Here is a 10,386-nt window from a genome sequence, read left to right as displayed (position 1 = left end):
GGTCATTTTTCCCAGAATTCAGAGAGACACAAAGGGGTAACTCTGACAAATAAATGTCCGAGGCCAAGCGCTGTCCGTCACCTGTGACCTCCTCTCGGCCTTCCAAAGATTTCTGTTGAGTCTGAACAACATGAATTAGCCTAAATAAGGTCATTATAGTGGAATGAATGGGGGAGGAGGGTTTGCTAAGAGTCTTAATGATCAAGTGACAAAGTAATATAATAATAATAATAAAAAGAAATGCCCAGCACTGGTTAGATGCAAGAAACCACTGAAAATCAAGTGAATTTTGAGTGAAATCTGATCCTTCCCAGCTGAAAATGTACAAGACATTTCAATAAAAAAACAAAAAAAACACAAGTTTTACCTGGAACATGTCTGTGATCTCTTCTGTGTCCTTTACAGTCTCTTCCAGTCATATGACAAAGTTGTTGATATTTGTGACATTACTTTCAAGTGTTAATTTTCTAAGCACTGGCATAGTAATGAGAAGAAAAAAATGCTATTAAACATGTTATTAAAATAATATAGGGTAAAACAAAGAACAAGAACAGAGCACCATCTGTCATCAGTCTACAATATATGTCATTCAAGAAGTATCCAATATATAGTGGTTCCCATACAGAAATCTAATCATCACATGTACATTATTAGTGAAACATCCTCTGTATATGAGATCGTAGATGTTCATAACCCATACAAACATTTTAATGTACAGTATATTGAAAAATAACTACCGTATATAATTTTAAAAAAGGTATTAGACTTTGCATCCATATGTAAATATTGAATTCATATGCAAGTTTATTGAGCAGCACATCTACTGTATGTATGAAAAATGTATTGCTTACATGTGTTTTACACCAGAACACATGTCTACAATTTACTTACATACACATGTATGATTATATGGGCATGAACTATATGTTAAATTATGAAATAGTTTCAGTTTCTAATAGGTTGATTGTATCATTTTTTCTTTTAGATATTATTTATTACTGTGAGTGAAACATGTTGGAGCTGTTGTTTATGACGGGAGACGGGAGGTCAGGGGTGACGTCACATCAACACTACTAGGTCCTCCTTGCACAAGTCCACGCGCTTTGGTGCACGCGCATCAGCCGGGTAGTGTCCCTTTTCTTTGTATTAAGACATATACATACATACAAACAGTATACAGACAATAAACAAAAAAAATATACATAGAAAAAGGGGTATTAATATTATATATTATAGGTATTATTAAATCATACAGATGTTTGTAATAATTTATAATATTCCAAGGTTTTTATAGCTTTTCTGTCTTTCATATTTTGTAGTAGCTGCATATAATATCTGATTTCTATTTTAAACTCATAAAAATTTGGTTTTTTGGATGACCATTTGCATTTATGCATGTAATATTTTCCTTGTAAAATAAAAAAGCCAGGGTAGTGTCCCTTTAAGAAGGAAAGGCCCCCCTGACTACGTCATCCCGATGTGCACAAACCAACAAAGGGACGCAGCTTTCGTCTTCCTTATTTCCCCGTTGATGCCACTCTTTCTTCTCCCGGCGACTGGAAACTGAAAAGAAAAACAAATGGCGCAGAAATTTGTGCAGGCGAAGATCAAAGGAGACAAAGTGGTGCTGTTCATCAAGCCCACGTGCCCTTACTGCGTCATGGCCAAAGACGTTTTGGCCAAGTACAAGTTCAAAGAGGGACATATGGAGTGCATTGATATTAGTGGCCACAGCGACATGGCCAGCATGCAGGACTACTTCCTGGAGCTGACCGGAGCGCGCACGGTAAATAAGGGGGCAACAAGTGTTACATGTGTGTGTGTGTGATGTTATATGTAAATTCTGGAGAGGAAGCAAAAGGGAAAGTAACATAAACGTGATGACACAGCTCAACAGTGACAGTCTAGTTAACTGTGATTTTATAAATAACGTTTGGAGCTGTGAAATGTCTGATTAGCCTCCTGCTGTGTTTCAGTTTGAAAATGGAGATTTCAGTCAAAGCTCAGGATGAGATCATCAGGGCGTATTTTTCTCCAGTAGCTACACAGGAAACCCTGAATCATTGCACTCACTCTGACATTTCTCCATGCCATGTATTTGTTCTGCTCAGTCACTGAACCAGGTGCATTCACTGGCTGAAGAGCTACTGATTGGACTCAGCTGGTTCATACATGGCATGGAGAGAGAGGACCTGATGACTCCACAATGGGCTTATTGGACAACCTGATTAATCCAGGTGTGTCTGACCTCACAACAATGGTCAGACACACCTGGATTAATCAGTTTGTCCAATAATGTAAGACAGGAAATAAAGGAGCAGCATTAAGTTCAGGAAGTAGTGGAGCTGCTGTGCAAAGAGCCCATTCCCATCTCTGCTTCTTCAGTAGGCTACACAGGAAACCCTGAATCAGTGCACTCTGACATTTCCAATGAAACCAGAAAGTCTGCCCAGACAAGAAAGTCTTGAATGTCCACTGTTTTTTTTTTTTTTTTAATGTAATGTATCTGAGCAACTGTGGCAGATCTAATAGACATATGAACTTAGTCCTTGGCAGAAACATATAATCACATTAGTGCAAAAGCATCATAACACCAAATTTTACTGCCACAAGTCCTGCTCATTCATTTGCAGCTGTGCTCCAAACTTAAAATTTTAGGAGTGCAAACAGAAAATGTAGGGGTGCACACCATAAATCGACTTGCAAAGCAAATATTCACTTTCCTTTTCATTCATGATCCTCACACACCTGTAATGACAGATTCCAGATTCTTTGAATCGCCTCTTCCATGTTTCAAGTGTCCCTGTTAAAAGGGTTTTCCATGGAGTTTTTCCCTCAGTCGATGTGAGGGTCTAAGGGCAGAGGATGTTGTTATGATGCCATGTAAAGCCCTTTGAGACAAACTTTAAGTAAAAACGGGCTATACAAATAGAATTGCCTTGCCTAAAAAAAAAAAAACTGGCAAATTTTCTGGTTGCATATGTGCAAGTAGATGAAACATTTACGTGCAAAATGCTCCCAGTCTGGAGCCCTGACTCAGAGCAGTTTGAGGGATGTGGACAGTAAAGACAAAACCTGTGATGTAGATGGATATCGTCAGTTTTCCTCAGCCTCTGTGTCTGTGTGTGTGTGTGTGTGTGTGTGAGTCTGTCTCAGAATCAGTGTCGGCCTTATTAACCAGCTGCATCCATCACTTTTGTTGTTGCTTCCTGATTCACATGCAGGTCCCTCGGGTGTTCATCGGAGAGGAGTGCATCGGAGGCGGCAGCGACGTGGAGAAGCTGCACAAGAGTGGCAAACTGGAAGGCATGCTGCAGTCCATCGGAGCGCTGCAGTAACCTGCCCCAGACCTCCAGGTACGGTACAGGTCACACTGCTGCACACTATACTACCACCATACACGCATTCACTCATATAACATGAAGTGCAGAATCTGTAATGGCAGGTGAGAGAAGGAGGTAGGTAGGTGTCGCCGCCCCCGAGCAAATCATTAAGTGCATGAATTAATAGCAGTAATCTCTCATTAGAGCATGGATAAATAAGTGAAAAGGGTATTAGACGCCTGAGGTAAGGAGTGATTGTTCTGCGGTAAAGACTGGAGAGATAAATCTGCTCTGGGGGAGGGAGGGAGGGAGGGAGGGGGCGCACACTGTGTTACACGCTGAAGGGAAGGTACAGATGGTCGACAAATGAAAGGAAAACGCAGGAATAAAAGGGCGTAGAAACATAAGGAGAGCAGATGCCTCCACACAGGGTGAGTCCTGGGTGTGACTTCACCCCCTGCAAACATAACAAGGTCCCGTCTGACTAATAATGAAACCGTGGCTGCTGCATACATAAACATTCATTGTTGCTGTTGTCAGATTTAAGAACAGTGAAGTCGCTCGCTGACACCCTAAAGGACAACAAAGCTGTCGTGTTTGTGTGTGTGTGGATTGACGACGACTCGGATCTGACAGACGAACGCTTTGTGAGGCGTTCGATACCATCGGCAGGTCAAAGGTGGTTGTCGAATGCAGTCAAGAAAGGCACCTGTGCACCTGGTGGAGGAGGCTGCACAGCAACGTTCAAACTAGTAGGGATGTCACAATTACTTGTTTTCACAATTAATTGCGGTATTAAACGCCACAATTGATCGCAAAGATTCCTAAATACGGTCAATACCGTGTCGGCGGATGTGCGCCAAAGTAAAGGTAAATGCACAGATACTGGTCCATTTACCTAATGTAACATTGAATTGGTAGGAATTTAAATGCTAGAGTGTCATTTGTAATTAAAAAAATGAAAATTTTAACTTAGTTTAAAGGGACAACGAGGAGTTTCTATTCGGTTATAAAAAAAGTCTCACGTTAATGTGGATGAATCTACGTTACCCACACTTGTTAATGGGCCCATTTTCGATAAATATATCGTTCTGTCTCTATCGTTATTTTGTTATTATTAGTGGTGGTGGAGATGCTGGTCGAGCCGACCAGCGTTTCCTTCGTGGCGAGTCATGAGAATAACGCCGCCGAATCGCCGTTTATGGTCGGAACTACGGTGGTATGTGAACCTCTTTGAACCTCTGACTTTCATTATTGATGAATGAAAACATGAGTCTGTCTTGCGCCCGGTCAAAGAAATGTACGGTGTGCGCGGAGGCTCATAAATGTAGTGTGAAAACGCTTCGCTTTTCCAAAACTCCTCGTTGTCCCTTTAAAGCAGAAGTAAGCGATCCGGTCGTTTTGGCTAACTTTCTGTCAGCCGATGGAGTGAGCAGTCCCCGCCCTCGTCCCTACATCACCACATTCACGCACATCCCTTGGCTGCACACACAGAGAGGACTGCCCCTTTATGCCGTTCTCTCTCCTCATTGGATAAAGGTTGTAGGATACAAGGAAAGTTTTCCCCTCGGCTTACGGCAGAGCAGAGTGACTGACGACCCGTGTTTTCAGACCAAACACTCTATGTAAGTGATTGCTGTCGGAAGATATAACTAAATATTAACACAAATATTCCGCTTACTTCTGCTTTAACTTAAACATTTGGTATCGATGACACTTCCCCTGGCGGATTAATAATTGGTCATATTTTAATAGATATTTAAAATATTTTATCATTAGGAATGTATATTTTAACTATATTTGATTTTACACATTAATAGTGTTGTGAAATTAATTAATGCATGATAATCGTAATACCATGATTATTTATATAGAATTATATATACAATAATCGTACCAAGAAAATCTATAATGGTGATATCCCTAGTTCAAACACAACCAGAGCGCAGACAGTGATGGAGTCTGTTCATTCTAAAACATGTCTTTATTTAAAGTCAGACGTCATGTTATCTACAGTCTGTACAGCGCGGGCCCCTCGTGGGGCCACACGTGTCTCCACATGCTGGGTGTGGATGCAGCACTGGGACAACACTTCGATTCACAGTCCAGAGTTTCAGCTGCTATTTATTAATGAATCTTCTTCCATTTGGCATTTATGTGATTTTTGTTTTGCTTTTTTCCTCCACTCCTTTCAGACTTGACACAGTTGTTGTTTTAGTTCGTGGTCATTATAGTTAAATACACATCGACTGGTTAAATAACAACTTGACAGTGATTGTGGTCTGTGCTGTACAGCAACACACAGCCTGCTGCTACAGCCCTGCAACAACTGGACACAAACACAGCAGCTACATGCAGTTTGTTGATCATTAACGAATGATATTGATCCACTGTATCAAAAATAGCCACTAATGTTGTTTTTGTTTTTTATTCGTGTTTGCTTTCTTTTAGCTGACAAGTTGTTCTGGGCTCCTGTGGGCCCGTTCGGTCAAATCAATAATTCCTTAATCCGTTTTAAAAGTAAATAACCAGTGAAACATTGGACTGTAAAACAGTATAGACCCAGTTGTCTTTTGCTCCGAATGTTAAAAAAAGAAAATCATAAATGTCAATATACAGTATAGTTTACAAAAATAATTGCAGCACCAAGAAATCATAATTTCATTATGATTAAAAACAACCTCTCAAAGAAAAGGAAAATAAAATAAAACACTGTGTATCCACCCAGAGGCATTGTGGTTTTAGTACCAACTTATGTTGATGATATGATTGTTTTGTTTTTCCTTACTCTTTACATCCCGTCCGTACACGTAAATGCTACAACAGGCTTTTGCTTTTTTGTGTGACATAGACAGACAGACCCTTAGTATTTGTTATTGCACATAGATAAGGAACAGTTTCAACATTATTTCACATTAACCTGCAAATGAAGACGATGAATTAAATCCAGCTGTAAATTAAAGTTTTAAAACCACAACTTGATAATTGTGTTCTGGATTCGGTGAACAGAGCACTTGATTTCAAGGAATTTTAATTTTCAAGTTATTTCTCAATGAAAAAAGCGAAATGGCCTCATTTGACACAGACCATAGTCCTAATGTATTCCACCTCACATGATAATAAGATCAGTCTGGCTCTGAGACGCTCACTGATGTTGCATTATAGATCAGAGAGAATCTAATAAAAGAATCGTAATTATATTGGTCCTGCTCGAATGCTAAACGGAGGGTCTGTTAGATTACAGATGAGACGGAGTGTGACCGCGCTACCAGCGGCTTTACCAGTTGCTTTTCCACCCTGCTCTGTGTTTAATGTAGGTCACTGCTCAGATGAAATGCTCACTGAGCCACGGACAAGTCGGAGGCTCCAGAGTTATTTCAGGTTAAGAAACGCTGCGTGTAGACATGTTCACATTTTTCTTTGCTTTCTTTTTTTTCACATTTTCCAAATCCAATGGGGGCCACAGATGCATCATGGGTTTGATTTTTTTTTTTTTTTAAGATGGAGCAGTCCCCTCCCTAGAAGAAGGGGACACACAGACGTCCCCGGGTGAGGTCGATGCGAAAAGGGAAAAAGGCTTCACTTCACAGTTTCCTCCTCCTCGTTGTCGTCGTCGTTCAACCTGAAGTCACAACATTACCCGTTACTGCAGTTTGAACCACCAGTCCACCACGTGGTTTCCTGGTCGGTCTGGAGTCTTAACAGATGTGTGGTCATTTGATATATCTCTACTTGTAATGAAGCCCCCTTCTGTGTTTAATGTTGATCTTTAAAATCCATCAGCTTCAGCCAATAGAAATATAATCTTTTCACAGAGAACTCTGGTCGGTGGCCAAGCAGTCCTTTTTTTTAAAATTCAACGTGGGTTTTAAAGGATCAGTCATTTTGTATTGCCCATGATTGAGTATGATGGCCTTTATGCAGACATACACACACACATTATAGTCCTTCAGGGGAAGAGAGGAGTGTCGCAGTGGTGTATGCCTCTGTATGTCTGACATACTGTAGGATACGACGACGCCCCATTGGTCCAAGGTGGCGTCCTTCCTTCCTTCCACAGCTTAGTCACTCCGTCATCCAGCCGCACAAACAGAAAAAACGTCTCTTTTGTTTTTGTTTCTCCGCTCCGGTCTCACTCGCTGTCGATATGTCCTCCTTCCCCCTCTTCCCTGTTCTCCGCAGGCTCGTGGCGGACGTCGGCTGGGGTCACATGACTATGCAGCGGGACTTGCGTAGTTTGCGGCGCCGCTGCTGGTACTCGCTGAGCTCCTGCAGGTAGCCTCTGGATGGCCATCGTAACCTCTCCACCTGCTCACGCTCCTCGTCTGGAACATGCATGAACACATAAACACATGACTACATCCTCCTGCACACACACACACACACAGACACACACACACATACAGAGCTAAATTTTGTTTCAGCAAAATTTACTGTGCTTGGCTCCTCCTGCCCTCAGATGACACATACAGTAATAGCTTCTTGGATCGCCGCCATGAACGCCGCCAACAGGGCTGAGATATGTGGTCAGACTTTGTTTACACCGTTTGTTTGTGTGTGTGTGTGTGTGTGTGTGTGTGTGTGTGTTGTCCCCTTTACTGTGGCCTTTGACCTTGCTTGTGCCCTTCAGTACCCGTCCAACGACCTTAAGTCTCCTGTGTTATGACTAATGATGACAAATAAAAACTACCACTGCTACTTAACGGAGCAATGTTGCTATTCGTAATCTTTGTGACTCTCCCTTTTCTCCAGCTGCTTTTATGTTCTCTGTTAAATGCAAAAGACCAATAACTGAGAGGCAAACAGAAGTGCTCTATATAACTCAAGCATAAACTTATAGTATTAGCTGTAGAGATACTATAAGGGCGCATAATTCGCACTAGTCTACTAATGCATAAATCCTGCCATATTGTGCTGTATGGCAGAGGAGCATAAAGGTTTTTTACAGGTGTCTGTGGCAGTGTTTGATCCTCAAAGCTAGCTGTCTATTATTCAAAATGCATATTAATTTTTACTCACTAATCATAAGAGAACACCTTGGACCTCATGTATTATGTGCAGTGTTTAACATTTGACCAAAAAGGAGAAGCCTGGTGTTCAAAGCGTTGACTTGAAACATGAGAGAGATGCAGCCCAGCCTCCGCATACTGTGCCGGAAGAGCCCGCAGGCGCTGATTATGAAGTCTGAGCAGTTTAATTCTGCAGCTTTAGTTTGCACGGTCATCACTTTCAAGGCTCATTTAAAATCATCAGACGTTAAAAAAACAATTACGCACTGACCTGAGAGCTCCAGGAAGTCGGGTTTGTGACTGAAGATCAGGTAGTTGTTGGCGATGAAGTGGAGGAGCCAGACGTACAGCTGCTCCGCATTGTGGCACTGAGAATTGATTGAAACAGAGACACTTAATAATCGATTATTTCCAAATAATTTGCATTTACTCGGCTACAGTTAGTAGAGACAAACTATTACCTCTATTACAGCTTCTGTTCTCAAATCATTACGCAACGTTGCACTGACCTTGGCTCTGCGGAGAAGCCGGACCACGCTGATACCTGTTGACGCCAGCTCTCTACTGGGCATGCTCTGAAGGTAAGCGCACACACAGACCTCACACAGGTGCTGCAGACGTTTCACCTGGTACATCTCGGCACACACCAGCACGGCCATGGCCTGCAGCACACTGGCTGGACACACAAACACACACAAACCTGTCTGATGTACCATATATATACACACTGTTATAAGTTACAACATCATGAAGTTTTCGTTTGAATGATTCCTGAAGCTGGACGCCTTTTATGCACGTAGACCTCCAGAAGAGAGGACACAAAAGTTCACATATCAAACTTTTTAGAAAACCACACCAGTTAGAAATATAACGATTTTTATGTCCATTTTTACACAAAATTTTAAGATGCTGAATTACATCAGTCATATCAGTTACAGTCATATCAGTTACAGAAACAGAATATAAAAGTTATAATATTTTACAATAATCTTCTAGTTGGTCTATTTGACATTGACATAAATGACATCTTAGGTAGCTATATATAGTTTTTAAAGTACAAAAAGTGATAATGGTGAAATAAAACATGGACAGTTTTATATTAACAGTGGATAAAAAATGACTGTATATCAAAGGTTTTTCTTGAAGTGACAAACCCACAATTTAACTGTTAACTGGATTAGTATAGCTCCAAATAATAATATTAATAATAAATAATGATATTGCACCATAACCGTAAATGCATGAAATTGTTTGATAGCACATTTGTAATAGTTGTATGTACGTATAAAAACACTGCAAAAACTCAAAATCTTACCAGGAATATTTGTCTTATTTCTAGTCAAAACAAATCTCATTATACTGTGCTTAAAATAAGACTCATTACAAAAAAGTAGCTTGTTTTTAGACCCTTTTTACTTCTTTAAAGCATATTTTCACTTAAAATAATCAGATAGTGGGATTTTTCTACTTATTTCAAGTGAAAATGTGTTTGAAAAAAACAATTATCTAAAAACAAGTTAATTTTTAGGTGATGAGTCTTATTTTAAGTGGAAAGAGATTGGTTTTGACTATAAATGAGACATTTTGACAAGAAACAAGACAAATATTCTTGGAAAGATTTTGAGTTTTTGCAGTGAAGGGATAATATGTAAATGACGAGTTTACATTTCTGCTGCTCCCTGTGGCCAATAAAATGTATTATGCAGTGTAATGTGCAAATTTGGCTTATTAAGCCATCAGATGATGTTTTTTATTTATGCCCTGAATGGATAATTCAAACTAGTCACGTTAGAGTCAGTGCAGGTTACACAGTCTTCTTTGTAAATCCAGCAGACAGATATATCTCTTAATAGAACAACATGATTTCTGTGCTCACAACAGTCATTGTTGCATTGCCTAAATGTGAGCTGTGTTGTGTTTAAATAGTGCTCAGTAATAAAACTGCATTAAATTAAACCAATTAATTTCCTATTGCTGCTAGTCCTGCTGTCAAATAACATCCGTAAATACACACAGGCAACAAATGTCAAACAAGTAGCGTCAATCCTATTACG

General features: G+C 40.3%; 2 protein-coding genes across 4 annotated transcripts in view; one reads left to right on the top strand and one right to left on the bottom strand.

Annotated features, from left to right (window-relative positions):
* Positions 1–1,487: 1,487 nt before the first annotated feature.
* Positions 1,488–8,030, top strand: glrx (glutaredoxin (thioltransferase)). The gene is made up of 3 exons (XM_083972238.1): positions 1,488–1,786; positions 3,225–3,356; positions 7,506–8,030. Exons 1-2 carry the CDS (start codon positions 1,580–1,582, stop codon positions 3,336–3,338), a joined length of 321 nt encoding a protein of 106 aa, XP_083828364.1. The 5' UTR covers positions 1,488–1,579; the 3' UTR covers positions 3,339–3,356; positions 7,506–8,030.
* rhobtb3 (Rho related BTB domain containing 3) overlaps positions 7,530–10,386 on the bottom strand; it is a gene marked incomplete at its 3' end in the record, with an annotated part of 22,729 nt that continues 19,872 nt past the window's right edge. The window contains exons 11-13 of one of the 3 annotated variants that reach the window (XM_083972236.1): positions 8,842–9,008; positions 8,604–8,700; positions 7,530–7,648 (exon numbers count right to left, since the gene is read on the bottom strand). In XM_083972236.1, the coding sequence (XP_083828362.1) occupies positions 7,530–7,648; positions 8,604–8,700; positions 8,842–9,008 (383 nt within the window). Of the gene's footprint in view, positions 7,649–8,603; positions 8,701–8,828; positions 9,009–10,386 lie in introns of those variants that run through there. The other 2 variants (XR_014595406.1, XM_083972235.1) reach the window with 2 other exon arrangements.

The sequence above is a fragment of the Trachurus trachurus genome, assembly GCF_905171665.1.
Source record: "Trachurus trachurus genome assembly, chromosome: 5".
Classification (NCBI taxonomy): Eukaryota; Metazoa; Chordata; class Actinopteri; order Carangiformes; family Carangidae; genus Trachurus; species Trachurus trachurus.
Note: the sequence above shows the minus strand (reverse complement) of the source record. Positions and strands in the feature narration are given on the sequence as shown.